At 55.0% G+C, this 21768-nt stretch overlaps 2 protein-coding genes across 6 annotated transcripts; both read right to left on the reverse strand.

Annotated features, from left to right (window-relative positions):
• Window positions 1-351: 351 nt before the first annotated feature.
• On the reverse strand, window positions 352-6546 carry ZFAND2B (zinc finger AN1-type containing 2B). 3 transcript variants are annotated; one of them, XM_030016965.2, is made up of 9 exons: window positions 6406-6546; window positions 5480-5574; window positions 4913-5044; window positions 4124-4275; window positions 3524-3631; window positions 3284-3353; window positions 2655-2731; window positions 1973-2054; window positions 352-1706 (listed from the first exon to the last, which is right to left on the reverse strand). In XM_030016965.2, exons 1-9 carry the CDS (start codon window positions 6458-6460, stop codon window positions 1668-1670), a joined length of 810 nt encoding a protein of 269 aa, XP_029872825.1. In that variant the 5' UTR covers window positions 6461-6546; the 3' UTR covers window positions 352-1667. The 3 variants fall into 3 exon arrangements, with proteins under 3 accessions (XP_029872825.1, XP_029872826.1, XP_040980006.1); XM_030016966.2 differs by having other exon boundaries at window positions 1973-2051; window positions 6406-6545; XM_041124072.1 differs by lacking the exons at window positions 352-1706; window positions 1973-2054 and adding an exon at window positions 2087-2254.
• Window positions 6547-6992: 446 nt separating this feature from the next.
• On the reverse strand, window positions 6993-21702 carry RETREG2 (reticulophagy regulator family member 2). 3 transcript variants are annotated; one of them, XR_003923825.2, is made up of 10 exons: window positions 21354-21702; window positions 18848-18954; window positions 14002-14032; window positions 13084-13219; window positions 11643-11727; window positions 10723-10860; window positions 10287-10381; window positions 9196-9331; window positions 7658-8448; window positions 6993-7554 (listed from the first exon to the last, which is right to left on the reverse strand). XR_003923825.2 is itself a non-coding variant. In XM_030016962.2 (9 exons), exons 1-9 carry the CDS (start codon window positions 21566-21568, stop codon window positions 7718-7720), a joined length of 1674 nt encoding a protein of 557 aa, XP_029872822.1. In that variant the 5' UTR covers window positions 21569-21702; the 3' UTR covers window positions 6993-7717. The 3 variants fall into 3 exon arrangements, 1 of the variants encoding a protein (XP_029872822.1); XR_005932594.1 differs by having other exon boundaries at window positions 7647-8448; XM_030016962.2 differs by having other exon boundaries at window positions 6993-8448.
• Between the last annotated feature and the right edge of the window lie 66 nt (window positions 21703-21768).

The following is a 21768-nucleotide window of genomic DNA, read 5'->3' on the forward strand; positions in this document are numbered from 1 at the left end:
GTGCCTGTGTGCTTTGGGCAGGGTTTGCGCCTGCAGGACCCCCCTCCGGGGGGCCGTGCTCTGGGCAGGGGCAGGCAGGGTTACTGCCGCTGCCTTTGGGTCAACTAACAGCTCTGCCGTGGGGCTGAGCTCCTTGGGCTCAGGCAGGCGAGGGCAGAGCGGGCTGTCAGCACCTGCCCCATCCCTGCACAAAGGGCTGAGCATGGCAGGGGGCTGCACTCCAAGGGCAAAAGGAAGCAGCAGCACAGCTGCTGCCTGCTTCACCCCCATGTGTCCCCCCCTTGAACCCCTGTCTGCAGAGATGGACCGCTCGGGGCTGGACACTGAGTGACTGCTCTCCCAGAGCACCTCTGCAGCTTGTGCTATGCTTTTATTTTCTCCCAAGCAGCACTTTGACAAGTCTCAGCATTCCCTCAGCCCAGCCTGAACCCACCTCGCCCCAGGGAGGCACTGCCAGCAGATAACCCACCCTTGGCTGTATGCTGCTTGCAACAGGACAGCCCAACCCTGTGCAGAACTAGGCACAGCCCTGCAGGCAGGAGTGGTCCCCCCCAGGGAAGCTTGAGAGAGTGGGTGGGAAAGCAGCATCACTCTGCACAGCTGCAGACCTCCCCTGCAAGAGGCCAGCAGGACAAGTACCCCCCCCCCCCCCCCCCCCCCCATGCAGGGATCAGCTCCTGCCTCTGAACACCAGAAAGGAAGGGCTGGCTCCAGGCTCAGGGCTGTTTGCAAGAAGGGGTTCTGCACTGCTGCTACCCAGAAGGGGATCCCCCCCCCCAGCACGGCAGGAAGGAGGGAGACATTCCTGCCCCAGCAGCATTAAAACAGGGCCCTGGGATAGTTAAGGGCAGCAGAGAGCAGCCAGCAGCAGGAAGGCGGCTGCAGGCCTGCCGTGCGAGCGACGCTGGCAGTCAAGTCGCTACTGAGGTTACTTTTCAGTTAATGGCCCTTGTTAAATTAAACCAGAAAGGAAACACAGCTCCATTCAGTCTCAGAGAGGTCCTGGGCCCCAGCCGAGTTGGGTAAGGCCCAACGTGCTCATGTGCATGCAAACAGCAGGGGAGGCACCGAAGGCATGGGGAGCGGGGAAGGGGCTGCCTTCACGCTGCCGGGAGGCCACACATTCAGCCGTGCCATGCCCATGCAAGAGATGGTCCCAGCCACAGTTGCTCTTTGCTGAGGGGCTGGCATGGCCCTCCCCAGAGCATGAAATCCAGCCCCCCACTACTGCAGCAGGCAGCCACATCCCAGCTGTACGTCCAAGCACACAGAGATGTCCCCACATGGCACTTCCCTCCCGGCCAGCTCTGCCCTCACCCCACAGTCCAGAAGCGCTGGGACATGGCCTGAGCAGCTGTGGCTAAGTGCATGCCATGGGCTGCTGCTTGCTTTGGTGAGTGTGCGATCAGCCTCGTCCCACACTGTCTTCACCTCTCCAGGAGCATCAGCAATCCGCTGCACTGATTTTATACAGGTACTAGGGCTGAGGTGTCAGTGTGAATTTGGTGGCTTGCTTACAGCCCCCAGGGAGATGAGTTGTCCCTGGCGAGGGGCTCTTGTCATCAGCGTCCAGGCCAGAACCCCATGGCATCCACGTGGGAGGCCAGAGCCGCTCCTCAGGTCACAAGCAGGACCCCACGTCTGCAGGCACATCCTGCCTCACCTGCCTACGACATGCTGCAGTTTGATGGCTTTGAACCGTGTGCCTGGAATGGGAAGAAGCACACAGTGAGCAAGGGAAGACGGGCTTCTTCCTCCGCCCTACAAGGGGGCACATCCAGTGCTCAAGTCCGCAGGGCTGTGTGTTCAGCAGTGACGCTGCCACTGCCCCAGGCCAGGCTGCCCTCCTGGTGAGAAAAGTGACCCTAGACAGAGCCCAGAGGAAGCAGAACCCAGGGAGGACCCCGCCTTGACACAGCCAGGCCAGGATCAAACTTGCGACGGCACAGAGCTTACAGCCAGCCTCACTCACCTGCCGCTGCGACTGCTGGTATTCAGCTTCGCTCGCTGACAGAGCCTGGGCAAGTGCCAGATCCTCCTCCTCCTGCGTGCTGCTGGGGACAGTGGTACATTGTGTGCCTTGGCCTCCCCCGGGCTGACCAGCCCAGCACTCAGAGGCCTTTGGGGTGGCAGGATCTCCTGTCACTGCAACCCTCCAGGACAGCTAAGGGCAGGGAGCAACTGAGGATCACCCTGAACAGGCCAGGCGCTGGGGAGAGATCAGAGGATCCACCTAGGGCTGGCAGCCAGCACCCTGGTCCAAGGAGAACCATGTTAACACCAGTTTGTATGACAGTGCTTTTAGCAGCACCATGTGATGTGTCTGAGGACGCGTGCTCCTGGGTGTCCTCTGTGAACACCCCTACTCCACCTCTGTCATGCTCTAGCCACACTCATTAGCTGACAAGTGGTCAGACAATGGTTTGTCCTACTCTGTGCTGTCACCGTACCCTCCCAGCACCCTGGAGGGCTTGCTCTCTGAACAGAGCTCCCTGACGGCTCTGGACTCTTCCTTTTTTCCCCTGTCAGCCACACAGAGGCATCATCTGGAGCCACGTGTGGAGAGGAATGTCATCCCAGAGCCACATGATGCTGCCCCAGGCACCTCTCACACGCAGGCGTGGGGCATGACACCACATTTCCCCGGGCCGTACCTGGGTGGCTGCGCTGAGCTGCGTGCTGACTCTGCCAGGGACATCTCCAGAGCTCGCTGCAGTGCCTCTTCCTCGCTCTGAAACAAAACATCTCGTCACCAGCTTGGCCGGGGGTGGCAGGAGGCAGCCCTGAGGGACACACGGCAGATACAGTCTTGCCTGGCCAAGGGTGGGTGCATCTCCCTTCTCCAAGGCCAGACTCAGCCAAGGTGAAGGCCTTGGGCTCAGGACAGACCTGCAGCTCTCTCTCCCCCTGCCCAAGGGACCGCAGTCCTGCCTACGAGTGCACGGGGCATGCTAAGAATACCAGTGTGAAGCAGGTTCCAGTCTCCTCCTCCACCCTTGGCTTGCAGAACAGAAAGACAACACCTGGGGAAAACAGCCAGCACACTTTGTCCCTTTGGGGAAAGCTGAGCACCAAGCACAGCTGAGAGCTGCCATTCGCAGGCACCAGAGCAAACTCTGATGCCCCACTGAGTGTCCGGGATCCCTGTTTGCAAGGGAAGGCCCAGGTGGGGAGCACCGCAGTCACCTACAGAGCATGGCTTAAAAAAGCAGTTGCTGCAGTAGCTCCCAAGGGCCCAGGAACCACCCAAACCCACCCCAAATGCCCAGGCCAGGCCACTCACCAGCCCATTCTGCAGCATGACAGCTGGAGGGGAGGTGCTGGGAGTCTGCAACGCAGCTGCTCTGCCTCCTCTGCAAACAGGAGAGAAGCTGGGTTATTGTCAAGGCAGGGAGCCCTGGTACAAGCACGCAGCCCTGCTGATGCATAAGAAGCAGGAAGCTCTCGCTCCTGCGTCCCACAGGGAGCCAAGCTGAGCCTGGTTGTGCCCACCTCAGAATTATGAGTCAGGCCATCACATTACCTGGCAGGGACTGGAGAAGAGGGGCTGTCTGCTGGCCGGGCAGCTCCACTGCTCGATGCGGTGACCGTTTTGGAGGAGGATGCCTGGGCTCTCGCAACTGCAGCATGCCTAGGACAGACAGGATGCCTGTGAGCGACTGTTTTACCATCACAAGCCATCCCTGGGCACTGAAGACCCAAGGAGACGAAGCTGGATAAGCAAGATGCCTCCCTGGCTCCCTGCTCCTCTTCCTCCCAAGAGTACCCATGTTGTGGCTCAGCTACACCCAAGCGCTTCAAGAGCCATTTCTCTCCTCAAAACACTGTACCAGGATAGGCAGAAAGCACTGGCTACAGAATAAGGGACTGGGCAGAGAAGCAAGAACAAAACAGCCCACAGGCAGTACCGGTGGCTTTTGCTGCAGGAAGGAGAGATTATGTATACAGCTGTGCTGACTCTACAAACCTTAACGCTGCTGGAGGACACACCGGCACACAGGGTAGCAAATGTGAGAACACAGCAGTCCCAGACAACGGGCTGGGAGTTGCTCGGCTTCTTCCCTGTCACCTATCTGACAAGCACAGCCCCATCCCTGCCAGCTGTCTGTCCCCAGGCCCTCACCCTGCTTTGGAGAGGGGACGCCCTGCCCCGCTGCAGTCATGATCCAGGGGGTGCCGGTGCTTGAGGCAGTAGTTCTTGTGGCACTGGTCGCAGATCACCTTCATCATCTCCTTCTGCTTGCAGCCAGGCTTCAAACACTTGTTGGTGAAGATCTGAAAGATGACATGGTGGTGGTGAAAAGCAACACGCCCTGCAGGGCCGGGGCTGTCCCTTTCCTCCATGCCAGGCCCTGGGCACTGACCAGCTTTCCCCACCAATGCCTCTTCCGTGGGGCTCTGGAGTTTGTTTCTGAATACTAGTTTTCTTTAGATAGTATATTAGTAATTCACTAGTTTTTCAGTCTCCACAGACAAGGGTCTCCATGATCACAGAATGCACAGCAGGAGAGAGATTGCTTCGCCCAAGGACTCCTACCTGCCCTGCTAGGGTAGTGGGGACAGCCCAGAGCCCTCCAACTGCTGCTCAACTGGATTCCTACAGGGCCAGCTCCCTGTAGCAATTTTCTCTCCTGGCAATATGGGGCAGCTAATTGCATTTTCCTAATGGCAGCATGCAGTTTCCCATCCTCACACCCCATGCGGCTGCCCAGCACCACTCCATTGCTACCTCAGCCCCAGACTCACACCACAAAGCCCTGCAGATGCACACACCTCCAGCTCACCAACCCTTCCTGCCCACAGCCTGCGCAAACAGAGACAGCCCTGGGCAGGGCCGAGTCGTGTGCTGTTTTCATCCCACGCCCAGCCTTCGGCAGGGACCCAGAGAAGCTCAGCAGCGCCAGGTTCCTACCTTGCGCTTGCGCTGTGCAGGGTCGGACTTGCAGTCACGGTCAATGTGCTCACCCACCACGACATCAGGCATCTCCCCCCGCCTCACGGGGACCGGGGTGTTGCAGAGGGGACACACGGGGACCTGCACATCCTGTAGAGACGAGAAAAGGGGGTTGGGAGCACATAGCTGGGCAACCTCAAGTGCTGTGGGGCCATCTCCCTTTCAGGATCTGCCTGCCACGGCTTCCACAGGGTCACCTGCGGTTTGAGATTCGGCTCACCACCCTCCAAACAGCTTGCTGTCTCTGACCCAGCAGGTGTGACAGGCATGGACACACACTCTGGGAAGGTGAGACAGTAGGGCTGGGAGATGCCCAAACCATTCCACCCCGCGGCAGAGGGTGGGCTGGAAGTTTGCGGCACTGAGATACAGATCCTGGCTTTCAGGGACACCTCCAGGCTCAGGGCACATCCCAAGGGGGATTGCCCAAGCGACCAAAGAAGTCACAAATTATTCTGATCCCCGGCTGGGAAAGCTCAGCAGCTCCGTGCGGGAGGCTGGCTTCGACCTCCTCTCTGCGCTTACCTTCTTATAGGCAGAGGTGCAGTCGTGCTGGGCGTAAGCGATGTGGTCGGTGCAGAAGATCTGCTCGCAGGCGTCGCACTTCAGGGGGAGGAAGTCTGGGAGCGGGGAGAGGCGGCGGGCAGAGCACCCCGAGGTCAGCGCTGCCCGCCTGCGGCCCGGGGTGCTCCCCGACTTCCCCAGGGCACAGCCCTGACCCTCGGCCAAGCCGGGGCCGCTCCTCTCTTCCCCCAGCTCCCGGCACGGAAACAAAAGGGCTGCAGGCCCAAAGCTACGTCTTCAGAAACCCCTGCGGCTCCTCCTCAGAACACGCCCCCGCCACCCCCCGCCCCGGGTTCGGGAGTAGCATCCCGAAATCATCATCCCCACCTCCCCGGGGGCTGCCGGCCTCAAGCCAGAGGCGAGCGATGCCCTCGCACCCACCGCGGGGTTCACCCACCCGGGATAACGGCTGCCGTGCTCCCCGGGAGAAGGCCCGGCCCCCGGAGAGGCCCCCTGGGCACACCGCCGTGTCCGCCCCCCCCCGCAGCCTGCGGCACCGAGGACCGGCAGCCGGCGTCCCCGCCCGGCCCCGGCCCCCGCCCCCGAGTCGTTCCCCGCGCTGCCGTCTCGCTGCTCCGCCGGGCAGAGGCGGCAGCCCCCGGCTACCGGCAGCCGCCTCCGCCCTGGCGGGGGGGAGGCGCGGGAAGGCGCGGAGACCAAGGGCAGACGGGGCGGCGCGACCGGCCCTTCACCCCCCGCCACACCAAGCGGGCGCCCGTCCCCCGCCCCGCCGCCTCCCCGCTCCGCGGAGGCCAGGCTAGCCGGTCCGCGCCGCCTAGGCCCGGGCCTGCGGCCTTGCGGCTGCCTCGCCCGGGCGGGAGCGGGGCCCGGCCGTCCCGGTACCCCCCGCCCCCCCCCCCCCCCCCGGTGCCCCCGTCGGCCCTCACCCAGGCGCTGGCAGGCGGGCCAGGAGCAGTGGGCGCCCAGGTCCGGGAACTCCATGGCGGCCTCCCACCGGCACCGGCGGCTCGCGCCGCGCCCGCTTCCGGCACGGCGTCAGGTGGGGCGGACCTCGCCCCGCCCCCGGGCGGGCCTCGCCCCGCCCCGCCCCGCGGCTCCCCCGAGCAGCTCCGTGGAGCCCGACCCCGGCGGCGGCGGAGGGGAAGGCCGGGGGCACGGGGGAGCCCAGGAGGGCCAGCGGCAGGCAGCCGGGGGCGAGCAGCGGAGCCATCCTGCCCCTGCCCTGCCAGCAAGAGGCGAGACTGCCCAGGCAGGACAGCTTAAACTCGGGGAGTTTCCCTCCACCCCCCGCCTCCCTCCCCAGCCCCAAAAGAGACACAGAACACGGATCCTCCGCTGTGTAACAGCGCTCCTGGCTCTCTTCAAGCCACTTGAAAATCTTCAGGTACCGTGCTACTGCTGCCCAGCTCGGCACGGAAGGGGTGCAGAGGGAAGGGGTGCTTGCAGGGTCAGTGGTGTGGACGGCGAGCGATGCCCCCGAGAGGCCACGGCAGGAAGAAACGGGAGTACTGAACAGGGCCAGGAGCGAATTTCATTGATTGCAAAAAAACTCCGCAGCCACCCAGTAGCAGAACTCAAATCAGACAGACAAAAAACAGGTATCGCCCGACACCCTGTTCCAGCAGTGACGTGAAAGATGGTGACGGGTTGCAGAAGGGGTCTCTTCGCTGCACACCACCTGTCTGCCTTTGTCCCCTTACTGCTACCCTCCCCTCCAAAGACCTCTTTCCCTCCGCTAGCCCCCCGAGAGCCACATTTGACTGTGCACCCCACCCCTCCCCCCAAACGAAACCAATGAAAGTTAAAATTATTTACACTTTGAGCCATTTAAAAACCCAATAAAATAAGATTGCATATGTCCTACTGGGGATGTGGGTATTAGCAGCAGCTACAGCTAGCTCGGTACTCTGCGTGCAAAACGAAAGACAAACAGAAGACAGACCAAAATACTGCACCATTACTAGGAAGCGTTTGCTGGGGTTGGTGTTTCGATTGTGGCGTAAGGCTTCTAGGAGCCGGCTCTTCCCCAGCCGCAGGGCAGGGGCATCTCCCGCTCAGCCAGCGAAGGCCGGGCTCTAGAAGGATGGAAAGGATTCGTTATTCCAGACACAGCACATTAACACTGACGCGTTTCCATCCCAGTCAACACAAACATCTAAAAACCCACTGCGTGTTCACCGTGCAAGTTCTTCCTTTTTTCCAGTGACGATGGAGGAAAAGGGGGCGCATGAAGAAGACCTAAGACATAGATGCTGCTGTCATCACTGCCTCCTCCTCATCTCCTTGCTTTGGCAGCTCAGCAAGCGTGGGAGAGGGGGGAGCCGGAGCGGCAGGAGACTCTTGTGCTTCCTGCTCCTCTCCGAGCCCCAGCTCTACATCCATTTGCTCCAGCTCCCCCTGATCCAGTAGCTCAAAGTCATCTGCTTCCTCCTCATCCTCTGGTGAAGCTGCTGTCTCTGTCTCCACCGCTTCGCTCTCCGACAGCTGTGCTTGGAAGCTCAGTTTCTCTTCGGGCTCGGTGGGGAGGAACTCGGAGAGGGAGGGCCCCTCGCTGGCCTCCGAGGACCGCAGCAGGGCAGAGAGGGTGTTCTGCACTGCCGTGGTAATGGCAGTGGTGACGATCTCCTCGCTCAGCGTGTCAATGCAGATGCCCAGGCCCGGGGCAGGGACAGTCTTTGGCTCTGCGTTGCCTCCTGCCACTTGCCCGCTCCCGTTGAAGTGCGTATTTACAAAATGGAGAGGAGACGCTAGGCGAAGGATGGAGAGGTCAGAGTCCACGGCCTCCTTCTCTGCCGAGTCCAGCTCACGGGCAGCGTGGGCAAGCTCAGGACCCAGAGGCACACCAAATGCGTCTTCATCGCTCTGTGGTCCCAGGTCTCTGGAATGATATTCTTCCACGGAGGGAAACTCTGCCAGGTCCTTGGAAAACGACTCCTCCGGCTCACTGTGCAGGCTCTGCTGATCCAGGTCTGAAAGGCACCAGCATTAAGGCGCAGGTCCCCTCACCTTGACCCAGGGCACTGATACCTCCCACCCACCTCCTGCCAGCTGACAAACCAGGGCTCACTTTTGGGCATCCTCCCAGCTCTGGGAGCACAGCAGGAAGGGGTCTGCAGTTATTCCCTTCTCCCAGTGGCACAACTCACGTGGAGTGTCCCTTTTCTCACCCTGTTCTATGTGCTCTGTGCTCAGAGAGGAATTTCTTCTCCAGCTCACAGTCTCTGCATCTAGAGCCCTCCACTAAAACCCACAGGGTCAGGGAAATTGTGCTTGCAGCATGCCACCTGCCTGTTCCTCCCGACACTCAGGTGACCACATCCGAGTGGTTACCTTCACGTTCCTCACCACTAACCAGTCTTTCTCTGAGCTTATAAGTCTGGCAGGGTGGAGCGTCTGACCTGTTTCACCCAGCATCATAGATGGGCGTGTGACTATACCATGCAATTATTTCTGCAGGACTTTGTGGATGGCCTCACTCCCTTGCTGGAGTCACAAGAGAGCGTTGCCTTGTGGGGCAGTAATCAGAGGCTGATGTTCACTCAGGACCAGCTCATGGTCAGCACAGGGCATCCTGTGCTGCTATTACTGCTTCTTCCTTTCAATGCTCTTTCCCTGCAAATAGCTGGGTTCTCTCCCTGTCCTCCCATTTGGAGGGCCAGTTGTTCTGGGACAAAACACCCAGTGTAAGGAAGGCAGCAAGGTGTCCCATCTCGTACCTTCAGAAACGTCCGTCAGCTGTGGGGTTGTAGCCCTTGAGACAGAAAAGCCCCCACTCTCCAGGATGGAAGCCTCTTCATCAGAGAGCTCAGAATCTGTGATTGACAGTGCCAGGGCAGTCTTCTTCACATCCACCTGCATGGGATGAAGGCAGAGGGACAAATTCCTGGGTGTCTGACTACCAGTGCTGCCTACGGGCACCTCTGCACAAACCAGAACTTCCAGGCAGAAGTGCTTGCTGGAGGCACAGTACGCTGCACAGGGACAGTATGAAAGCAGGAGGGGGCTGGGCAAAGTGCTCATTGCACTGCCAGGGAAGGACAGCCTCAGCTCACTGGCTTTCCTGCAATAATTCACTGCCTGAAGCTTTGCCAGCTCTCAGTGAAGAACCTGAAAGAGCCAGCACAAGATGGGAATCAGCCTGTAGGAGTCTCAGAAGGCTTTGATCCTTCTTCCTCTCCTGGGATCACCAAGGAGCAGAACACCCCTTCCCTTTTGCATTCATGCTGAGCCCAGTGAAGCCTGCTACAAGTAGCAGCGGTTCAAGTATCTGCATTCCTTTGGAAGCTGAAGCTTCCCACCTCACAGCCCAGCCACATGCCCGGAGTTCCTGTAAACAAAGACATTTGGTGTGTTTCTGTGGTGCACACGTAGAAAAGTCACACCCAGTCTGACTGAAAGCACGAACTGTGTAAGAGACACTAGTGCTGCTCATCAACCTTTTCCAGTGGTGACGAGCCTCTGCACATTACACCAGGAGAGTTGGTTTCTTTAGGAGACACTCACATTCTCTGAGCATGAAGCATAACCATCAAAGCAATTCCGCAGGTCAGCAGGAGGCTGGAGCACAGCTTGCCCTGTCCTGCTACTGCATCACCCAGCCCTGTGGCACTGAATTCTCAATACCCAGATTGGAGACAATGGCCTTCATCAAACAAATACTCTTCTCCCCTTGGGATTCTGCAAATAAGTGACTTGTTGCTCTGCTGTTTGTTATCAATGCAGCTGTACTCAGACCACCCACTGCCTCTCAAGCTGTTACAGACCAGACAGGAGGGACTGGTTCCTGCTCAGCTCTTTGTGCTCTTACCACTGGGGAGAAGCCTGACAGCTCTGCCTCACTCTCACTTTCCGTCTCTGCTGTTGGCTCATCACCTGCTGCAGGCTCACTCTTCCCTTGTCGCTCTATGAGAAAGAGAAGAAAGGCTTTACATGAGACTGAAGGAATTTTATGCCTTTATACATCACTTTCCCACTACTTCTACTACCCTGTGAAACTGCACAGGTTTCCCAGGAGCCCAGGGTTCCCAGAGACAACTGTAAGCTCTTGCTTTCATTTGCTGTTCCCAGGATCACTGGCCCAGTTGCTCTCCCCAGAACCCGCAAGTTTCAGCCTGTTTTCCCCTGCTCCGCTGCAGCTTTTCACCACACAGTGTTGGCAGACGTGGTCTCCTATTGTCCCTTTGCTAGGGCTCCACCCTGGGAGTATGGCACCAGAAAAAGTTAGAGAGAAGGTGGGTCCTTACTCTTCTTCTCATGCTTGTGGTGCAGCGTCTCTGCCTTCATACTGTAGTCCAGTTTCATCAGGACAGGCTCCAAACGTGTGTACATCCTCTGGATCAGCTCGTGGTAGACCACCAGGGGCCAGAGCAGAATGCTGAGCACTGCGGACACAGGATACAGGGAGTGTGAGAGACAGACCAAGCACAACCCAGCTCTTCACAGGGCACCAGCAAGAAAAACTGCATCAAGGGAAGTGCAGTTGAATGGCACTTGCTTTCCCATCTGACGCTGCCTAAAATCCTCATCCATGGCTATTCTTACTCATTCCAAAGCTGCTTGATTAACCAGGTTTTCCTAACAGATCTCTGTTAGGATACAGATTTATGTTAAGATGAAGCGTAAGCCCTCCTCTTCAGCCACTGCATCCCAGCCCCAACATGCAATAGAGGCCCTGAAATGAGGTTATTAAAACTAAAAATCACCAGAACTTTTACAAGGGTAGCAGCATAGAGCTCATACGTAGATGCGCTAGCAGCAGACCACCTGAACAGTCTTCAGAGTTAGCAAGGACTCACGAAGCAGTGAAAAAGGTCTTATTTACCAAACATGCAGCTTCTTTAAGAACTCTCTCGGTATGGATTTGCCCACTCTAGGAACTGAGAGACTGCAGCTTTCTGCTTCCCTGCAGCCTCACCAGCACAGTCCCAGGCATGGGTAGAAGAGGAAAGCAATGTTTTAGCGACGGCTCCCTCTCCTGACTTTGCCACTGTACTGCATGCACACACTTAAAGCAAGAGACTTCGCAGAGCACATTGCCTGTATTGATTAATCATCTAGCACAGATCCCCTCAAGAAAACCACAAATATGCTTCTACCAGCGTATCAACAGCACAGTTAGGTCATGTTTCAGCTTAAGTCAGACAAGAGAGTTGCTTATACTCACAAATGATGTAGGAGATCATTATGCCTGGAACATAGTGTCCAACTACAGCCAGAATCAGGCAGCCTGAACACACACTCATGCAGAACTGAAGGAAGAGAGAGGAACAAACAGAAGTGACAAGAGGCAGAGATACATCTATGCAACCAATGCAGGAAACCCAGTTAGAGCAAAATGAGGGATGCTCCTAACAAAGTCAGTACACCAGCTTTGCACTGAGTACATTCAGATGCTGACAATCACAACTCAGCTTGGTTGGGTTAAGCTGTAAGCATTAGAGGGTTCAAGCGCAGGAAGACCAAGGTAACCCAACACCCCAATAAAAAGAACCAAAACTTGATTGGACAGCTCTTTATGAAGTAAATTACGTTCCTTGAGGCTAGGATGGGATATTGCAAACTGCCATTTTAGAGTACATCTCTCCTGCAGAGCTCAGCACTTTTAAGAGAAGTCCATACTGTCCTGACAGAGACAGGAAGGTGTTACAAGGTCACCAGATGCTGTGCCACTGCTATGCCATAAACCAGCTGGCAGAAGCATTAGCAGAACCCACGCTCCCACCAGACCAGGACCTTCCTCCTCTGGAAAAGGTGGAAGTATAATGGTGCAGCCCTGATGGCTTGTCCTGCATTCTCCTGGGGAGGGGGAGAAGTGAGAACAGACACCCTGCAAGCCAGGGCGTGGGTTCAGATATTGACTAAATCCAGCAATGAAGAGTTTCATTCATATTGGAAAGGGTCTACAAAAGCTAGGGCCCTCTAAGGGCTTTACTGCCAATGAGTTCACGCTTTATGGGCACCTTGGTCCTGGGTCCTGGTCTCCTACTTGCTGTAGTTGGGACAGTGTTTTAACAGAAGAGGAGTAATCAGCAGTGATAGAAACCCACTCCTTTTAGCACACTGGACCCCAGCAAGCCTGATACAATCCCAGTGGCTGGTCTGTCCTATTTTTTGTGATGGTAAGGCAACTCCTGTCTAGAAACCCTTTCCAAACAACACACGTCACAGCCATCAGAACATGGTTAACGACAAGTTTCCATGCACTCAGAAACACCTCTGCATTTGGACTTGGCTAGCTACAATCTTGGTTAGCAAAATAGGCAGGACCAGCTTAAGAATGGAGCCTGTGAAAGGGGCAGAGACTGTAGGCCCCTCTTTTTTCTCCCCACTCCCAATCTAAGAGCTTCCTTTGCATGCTAAGAAATAAAACTAAGTATAGCTAGCCAATCACAGATGGGGTTAAGTTCAGCTCCAGTTCACAAACACTGGAAGCCAATTACTCATTATTTATGCTTCCTATGGCTTAGAGTCTGAAAGGAATGAACAGCAAATGTTAAACAGGGACAGCAATTGTAAAAATATTGATTTTGCATTCTTCCATCTCCTAGGCCACTAGTAATGGAAAGAAAAGCCCCTGCACAGAAGGGTAGATATCTCCAGCTTACCTTGGCAGGATTTTGCCTCTTGTACTGTAGCAGTTCCTGCAGGTACAGCCTGAAGGTGACCCAGCTCTCTGCCAGACAGTGGCACAGCTCAGGGACACTGAGCAGGTGAGGTTGTGCCCCTGAAGTCACCCCCTCACTAGAGACAGACAAGAGCAAGACAAGAGCAAGAAGACAATCTTTGAACACGGTCTGTTTTGTTGCGGGGTGGGGAGGGGGGAGGGCGTGGCGCAGAACATCTGCACAGGGAAGCAGAGATCCCTACCAAAGGCTTGACAATACTGACTGCATCTTCAACTGAACTATGGAAGACACTTGATTTGGAGATACTTTTTTCCTTTAATCAGGAAGACAGCCAAGAGACACATGAGCCAAGCAGCAGCAGCAGACACTATGCCACAGCATCCCCATGCCACAAGCCCACGATGCAAAGGGGTTTACTCAAAGCCACGCAGACAGAAACCCTGGAGGTCAAACTAGTTACGTGGCCTCCTCTGGCACCACATCTGAGGTAGCCAGAGTGTGGTTCTCAGACCTATAACCATGGCCAAGCACGGGATGCAAGCTACGCCACCGCAGACAGCACGTATGGCCTGCAAAAGTCAGTCTTGGGGATTTCCTTCTCTCTGGAGGATTCTTAAAATAGTCCAGGACAGATCCAGGGAAGAAACCTGAGAGCTCCTAACATCAGAAGCACTTGAGCTTTATTGCTACTGAAAGAACACTAGCTTTCCCCAGAGTCTCAAACTGTGGCTCCTGAGCTGATAAGCAGCTCCCAGTGCAGGAGAAACCGCTACCAGTGTTTCACAGCAGGAGCCAGGCAGTCTATCGACAACAGCAAAAAGAGCAGGTGAGATCACCACACTAAATTAAGGCTTCCCCACTCTCCCCTCTCACCAAAAAACACATCAGTGAGCTTACCTCTCCCCTCCCGGCTCCTCCGATGGCTGTGCTGTAGAGAGAACACAGCAGATTAGTCAGCCAAGTGAAAAATACAACCCGACATTTTTACCACTTGAACAGAGCAGAGCTGGAGATGTATCATCCTGAGCTAGGGATGCACTCTGGGGACCTTCTTCATGCTCTCACACAAGCAGGAATCACTGGCTTGGAGTCTGAGCTGCGCAGGCTTCAGTGAGACTTGGAGCAGCCAGAGCACTGGTCTCAGGGTGCCCCAGCATACCTTGCAACCTGTGCTGACAAACATGTGGCATGACATTCATATCCGAGGTGCACCCTGCTGCTAGCATGTGGGCTGTCTGCTGCAGGGATCGCACAGCTTGCCCCAGTGTCCCATGCATCTGGGCAGTGCCATCCCTGGGGCAGCTGCCTAGCCCTTGTCATTCTCAGAGGGCTGCCAGCATGGTTCCTGAGCTGGGCAAAGCTTCAGCTCTCGCCTTGGAGCTCAACATGACACTAGCAGGTCTGAGCTGCATTTCCCACTGACCAGCCCAGACCACAGTCCTTGGCAGGATGCTGTGTACAAACGCCAGAGATCTCCCTGCTGTCTCTGTCCTTTCCCACGGAATTAAGTAACAAATAGCAGTCTTATGTATAATTATCTAATTTTAGGGCTCTTTTATGTCCCCTGACAGCCCTTTGTGCCAGGCACAGATATAACTACACTCCTAAGGTCTGGCAGTCTGGATAAGAGCAAGGGAAAGCTGCTCCCATTCTTCTCTGCATCCAACCCAGTGATGATCAAACAGGGACTTACTCCATGCAGTACTGAAGGAAGGAGTGGTGTTTCAATGGCAGAGGTCACAGATGATTATGCTCTGCCTTTAGATATCTAGAGGAAAAAAACCCCAAATATTTCTATGACAGCTGGAAGACATGAGCCTGGCTGCCCACAGATTTGGGTGTCCTGGCTAGCTGACTAGTGTCTGAGGATGTACAGGGCTCAACCAAAGCTCGTGCAGCAACATAGTCTTTATAAGTCTCCTTTGTTTAACAAGCCCTGATCATGCTGTAAAGGCCCCTCGAGGTCTACCCTCCTCTACCTGTCAGCCTAATGTCCTAAAGCTGGTAGGGACACATACATCTTTGATGCTGTCTGGCCAACAGCAAACTTGGTTCAGGCCATCCAAGAGGTTCTAAAAATCAGTGGGACCCTATCCCCCACTGCACGTCACCATGTAAACAGGAGTAAGATAAAGGTAGGGAGTTCATGTTCAAAGTCCAGGCTACTTGTTGGAAACAGGCTTAAAAACGCAACATGAGCAAAAAGGGGTCTGAACCCTCCCTGGAGTCACCAGCCAGATGCAAAGCCCAAGAATGGCAATGACTCCCCCAAGGAAATACACATAAGAGGTGAACATCCATCACTGCCAACACCCAGGCAAACTTCAGACTCCAGTTCAAGCCATGGAAGAGAGCAACTGCTTGTAGCAGCCTTGCCACCATTCTTCCAAGACACAGGTTGTTGGGCCAAGTATGTCAGACTCCTCCTACCGCTGCAGGCACTGCACCAGCCGGCTCACACAGTGCAGTGGAGCGGGAGGCCATCCGCCCAGGGGAGGAGGCGATTCTTTGAGAGCGTGACCCAGATTTCCAGTAATCGGGCCTGACAAGAAGAGTCAACTGCTCTCAGACTGGGCTGCCCATCCGCTCCTCTGCCCATGGCTGTTCGGCATGGCAGCTGGGGCAGCTGGCAAGCACTGCTCACAAAGGGAGCTTGGGCTGCGAAGTGAGTATTATGGACGCAGCTCCACCCCCCCCAGGTTCTCTCACGCAACTGCTGTTGCTGTATTTTGTTATTGTGGTCAGGAATCTAAAGCTGCTTAATCGCAGCACACAGAAATCCAGATGTATCTCAAAGCCTCATCTATTACCTGCACTAAATCACCAAATAAATTACATTTGGCACTGGTCCATCTGTGATGGCTGGCTATAGTGGTTGTAGCAGGTACCAAACAAGGTGCTGGGATGCTCGCCATACTCTGCTGGACAGATATGCCACCAACACAGCAAGCAGGAAGGCACAGGAACCCCACTCCTCTCCAACTGGCTGCAGTAATCCAAGCCATCCAAAGCATGCCAGCAGAGGGAGTGAAACAGTTCTCCTCAGTTGCTTCTGAAGGTTTCAGAGACACTTTGGGGATCTGCAGAACATTTCAGCGGGCTGCAGAGTGTTCACGTGATTTCAACTATCTGGCAAAACACAAGCTGTCTTTAAAATCAAGAGTATCTTGCTTCCTGTAGTAGAATAGTCTGCCTGCTGTCCATCCCAAAGCACCGGAGTCTTACACCAGTTGGAGGAGCAGCCCAACCACAAAAAACCTAGAGCATTTCTGACAGGACACATTCACTTAGGTAAGGCTTAACTCCAGCCTGTGCTGCAATACTGTCTAGCACTGGTACAACTAAGCCAGCAAGCAGAACATCCACAGCTGGCTTCAGATCATCAATAACCAGCTGAAATCTTGCTGTCGGCATTTCACACCGCATTGTGGATTAATACAAACCACTTGACATACACCAGACTCTTCTGGGAGACCAGTCAGCTGTGCAAGAGTTTAGGTTACATGTTGGTACTGACAAATTATCGCTGATGGATTCCTTGGCTCTTAAAGGTTTTCAACGCTTCCTCAAGAGGCATTCTTCATCTGTGTGTAAACTTTAGCTAGAAAGCAGGGGCCCTTTTTAAGGAGTACCAACATTCAATTGCAATGCAGGCTTTGCTAAAGCTCTTCCATGCTACCCTCTCCTGTGCTGACCAAAACACAGTTGCCAAACAATGGTACAGAAAACAACCCTACTTGATACCCATTTCAGGAGAAAGTGGAGGTGCTTCCTAAGTCCTTAAACAATATTTAAGTGGAACCCCATGTAGAGGCGGTTACATATGGAGAAAATACCCATGTGTGGGAGCTAAAGTATGCAGTCCCTTCTGACAGGACCTAAAAAGGCTGTGCATCTCGCTGCTGTTAGCGTGTCCCTGATCACAGTGTGTGAGTAACTGCAAAATACATGCTGAGGTTTTAGCATTCCTTCAGAAGTCATGTTATAAGCAGTCACCCGAGACATACAGAACTGCCACAAGCTGAGGTTTGTGTATATATGTGCTGACTCTTGAAGGTGTGGTACTGACCTACTTCCAAAAGCTCCTGGAAAGGCTTACAGGAAGCACTGAGGAGGAAAGCCACAAAGCTACAGCTCTGCTTCAGCGGGAAGCAAGAGCCACACAAGAACCCCTAAGTATTCAGCAGTGCCAATTCAACAGGAGGCCCCTCAGGAATGCAGAGCACCGCTCCTTCCTTACGGAGGCTGAGGAAACACGGTCCAGTGGACCATGTCAATATCAGGGCTGTGACCTAACCAGGCACATCAGAAAGGTGTCCCTGTTCTTTGCTGTCAGCAGCAGAAAAGCAGCAAGGAGGGAAATATAAGGAAGAACACAAATGAGGAGTGGCTCAGTAGGATGTGCACTGACTTCTTCCAGAGCTGGTGACACAGGATGAGCCTAACCCCTGATGTGTTGTTTTGTTTGTTTTTCTTTTTTATTCCTCACTGCTCTGCATCATATAAATAAATTTCAGTATGGATTTCCTATTTCTTCTGTGATAACACAACTTTTACAGGCCTGGTACTTGCTGGAGCGATTCTACCCCCACCTGCCTCAATGACACCATTCTGTATTGGACACTAGGCTTTTGCATTTCTGGACATGTTTCAAGTAAGATGTTTTGGGTTGGCTTTAAACTATTCCCTTAAAAAACCAATGCGAATAAGCAGGAAATTAAATTGGCGAGTCCAGTTTAGCTGCCTAGTTACTTGAACCACACAAAGCAAACAGTTTCAAGACTACAGCTGAAACATATCTAATCTTATCAGGACTTCTGTGAAAGCACCCTTTAAGTCAGTACCCTTTCAGGTCAAATAAAGGGCACCTTACAAACACACATATAGAGGGGCTTTCATTCAGAAACCCTCCCTAGAGTAGGGGGGCAGGGATGGAGGGCCCCAAGCTGCCTTTGAACAGCAGCAGTAGATGCAGTAGGCAGGTCTGGGTCCAGTCATTTAATAAACTCCAATGAAGGAGGCACTCAAAGCAGACAGCAGCCAATCTATGCTTATCATTGTTATGAGGCTATTCCTCTTGTTGCTTTTGTGTCTAATGTTGGCAAAGACCCTTCAATAAATGGGAAAGATAAGCTAAGTGATCAGACTCACCCATTAGCTGGAGACCAGATGCTGTTCAGTACAGGTACAATACACTAACTGTCCCTGCTGTCAGACCTCATCATCCATTCTACTACCTGCCTCAAGGGGAAGTCGCTCTAGTCTGCTCTGCCTCTTTCAGGCCATAAGCCCACGCTGCACTTAACTAAAACCAATACACTTCAACACCCGCCCCGTTTCCTTCCCCCAGGTCAGCTGGCCATATATGCTCAGACCTGGAACGATCTTTTTGCCACGACATTTGCAGGAGAGAAAGGACACGGCAGAAAAACTGCATCATCCCGGTCGCCAGCTTCCTTGACAAGTTAGCTGGGCCCCCTTAGTCACTCTCAAAATGAGCCACTCCCAGAACTTCTCAGCACTGGGAGCAATTCCCCCCATGCCCACAGTATTAGGATACATCCTAATACTCTGACACAAATAGGCAAGAGGCAGCACCAGTACCAAAGCCTGCAGTTACAGTAGGAACAGAGCTTACCTATGAGACCTATGAGAGAGCCAGGAAAGGACCAGCTGTGGCCATAGCCCAGCAGCTGGTAACACCAGAACTGTGTCACTAGCTACACTGCTACTCATCACATACCTGAGAAATCAAACAGGAACCTGGGCTTCCACCTCTCCAGCAAGAGGATGCCAAGAAGGGACATGCTGAGGAGAAAGAGGGGTCTCAGGGAGGTGGAGGAAAACAACCTAGAAATCAAATGGGAAATTGTTAGGCAGGAAAAAGGCAGCAAGTTACTGCTCTTCATGAGCAAACAGATATGGCTCAGTGTACGGAAGAGCAGAAATATCCGACTGCTACCGGCCACTGCAGCAAGCATTGTACTCCGCAGGCACCCACCCCCGCCACAGCACGTTCTCAAATGGTGCCTTTGCCCACCACCAGACAGCTGACTACCTGCCATCTCCCAGTGCTCTCCTCCCCTGCTTCTGAGCTCCTCCTTCGGTTGTAAAACAAGGCTAATCCTCCCTTGTACAAGTCCCTCCGAATCCTCAACGTGGAGGGTCTAGATAACATAAATACAGATTGCTGTAGCAGAAGACTGGTTGAGAATCAGCCTGTTTGCTGAAAACTTACGTCCTATTTGACATCACAAGGTCCAGCATTACCTGGAAGTAGCACCAAAACACATCCTGCACCTGCTGCTAGATGTCCATTCTTTTATCACAAACCTCTCCCCGTTTCATCAGAGCCTAACACTTAAACGGTTTAGTTGCTCACTTGACTCTATCGTAAAACCTTTCATGTCCCTCATCAACACATGGCTTGAGCCAAATGCCAGCTCACACAATACTACTCACACATAGTCGCACAATCCCACCAACAAAGAGTTTATCTCCCCACTCCATATAGATTCAACAGCAAAGGTTCCAGCCAGCAGTGGCTGTCTGCATTCCTCCTTTCCTCCAAGCAAGTGCATCAGCACTTCCCTCCAGCTCACAGGGGCTGTTTTTAAGTCACTCCAGAAACAAATGCCGGGGAAATGCATTCACCCTCACCCCTTTAATGAACAGTCCTTTCCAGAAAGGAAGAGCCGCTCCACTATTTTACCTTGCTCCTCTTCAGCAAGTATTTGCCAATAACTAATCTCAAATGCATCAAACAATGATCGGAGTCAGAGAGCATCTTGCCGTGCAGCGCAGGGAAGGGCTGTGCTTCTCACCAAGCCACAGTCAGAGGTACAGGACTTGGAAGTGAGATCTGCCTCACTGGGCAGCACAGAACAAAAGCCGCACACTTTCCATGGGCTTGCAGGACCTATAATGACCTAAACAACAACGTTTTTATCCCTTCCCATTGGACAACGATTCTGTAGCTTAACCCATCAGCTCTGGAAGAATTTCCTCCTATTCTGCCTCATTTATGGATTGCAGTTGAAGGATGCTGGCTGAATCCTCCATGGGACCGTAAATAATTCCTTCCGCTCCATGATATTTAAATCTCTCTCTGCTGTCCCATATTCTGGGCACCTTTTGTTCTTCTTGACCTTTTTACACACAGTCCCTTAGCTATCACTGTCTACCAGCCCTGCCATCTCATGGCACGCCTCTCCCCCTCCCAGAACTTCAAAGATCTGCTTTCAGGCCTTTCCAGCTGGCAGAGGAGTCCAAAACCATTTAAGCACCTGGCTATCACGTACGCCTCTGATACTCGTATGGATGAGGGAGCAGAACGTAAGCGGCCTCTTCATAGTGACTTCAAAGGCTGTTTAGTCACATACTTTTCCCTTCTCTGACTTCAGAGTCTGTCCCTTCCTATTTAATCTGCGACCAATGTTTAACTCTTTCCCTGGCCAGTTTTGACCTTTTCTGCTGGGAAACCCACTGGCTGAGAGCGTTTTTGCCAGTAAAACTGACTCACTGTTTATACAAACAAACAGGATGTTTTTCATTCCCATCCACAGCTGGGCTCTGCCACTCACATTCCCAGCTCCTCGTGCTGCTGCCCTGCCCGAGAGGCAGAGGAGAAGGGAAGGCAGGGCAGGGGGGATATGCTCGCACCCAAACAGAGCGGCCTCGGCCTTCGTGAAAAATCAGCACCCTTCAGAAAAAGATCAATGAGCAGAAGGGCTTAAATAAAACACCGCACGGCAGCCTGCCACTGCAGGAGGCCATGGGGCTCACTGACCGCGATTACCAGGTGAAGCGAACCGATGAAGCACAGATGCAAAAATTAACCAGAAACGTGCCTGGGCGAGCCTCCAGTTGGGCCCAGCTGCATTTTATTATTGCAGGGCAAACCCTGCCCGAGCTCTTGGCACTTTCTCCCCTCAGGGAGGGGCCTGTTTACGCTTGTCGGCGGAAAACAACACGGTTGCTCCTGGCTGAGCACATCCCACGGCGTTACGGAGGGCAGCTGCCCTCAGCTTTGCCGCACGAATACAGACCGCGGGCACCCCACGGGGGATCACCACCGACTCCGAAGGCTCACAAGCGGCCCAGCCGCCACGGCCGAGGACCGGACGAGCAGCACCCCGACAAGCCGCCCAGCCTCCGCGGCCTCGGCGCGGCAGGCCCCGCTGCCGCCCCGGCCCCGGCCGCCCCCCCCGCCGCCGCCGCCGCCGCGGCCTACCCCCGCCCCAGCTCACCAGAGGGCCCCGCCGAGCGCGGCGGCGGTGACCAGGCTGTGCAGCGGCCTCTCCCACACCAGCAGCCGCTGCGCCGCCGCCAGCGCCGCCTCCCAGCCCCGCAGCCGCTGCCGCAGCGCCGCCGCCAGCCGCGCCGCCGCCGCCGCTGCCGCCTCCTCCTCCTCCTCCTCGGCCGCCGCCGCCGCCGCTGCCTCCTCGGCCCGGCCGCTCGCCATGGCTGCGGGGGGGGGAGGGAGGGGGGGACACCGCTGTCACCGCCGGCGGGGGGAGGGGGAGGGAGCGGCGAGGACTGCACCGGCCCGGGCGGGCGGCACCGCCTGAGGGGGACCGGCGGCCGCTGGCGCCGCGCGCATGCGCAGCCCGCCCGGCGGCGGGGGAGGGACCGGGCGCGCGTGCGCTCCGGGGCGGGCGGGGA

The sequence above is a fragment of the Aquila chrysaetos genome, chromosome 6, assembly GCF_900496995.4.
Source record: "Aquila chrysaetos chrysaetos chromosome 6, bAquChr1.4, whole genome shotgun sequence".
Lineage (NCBI taxonomy): Eukaryota > Metazoa > Chordata > Aves > Accipitriformes > Accipitridae > Aquila > Aquila chrysaetos.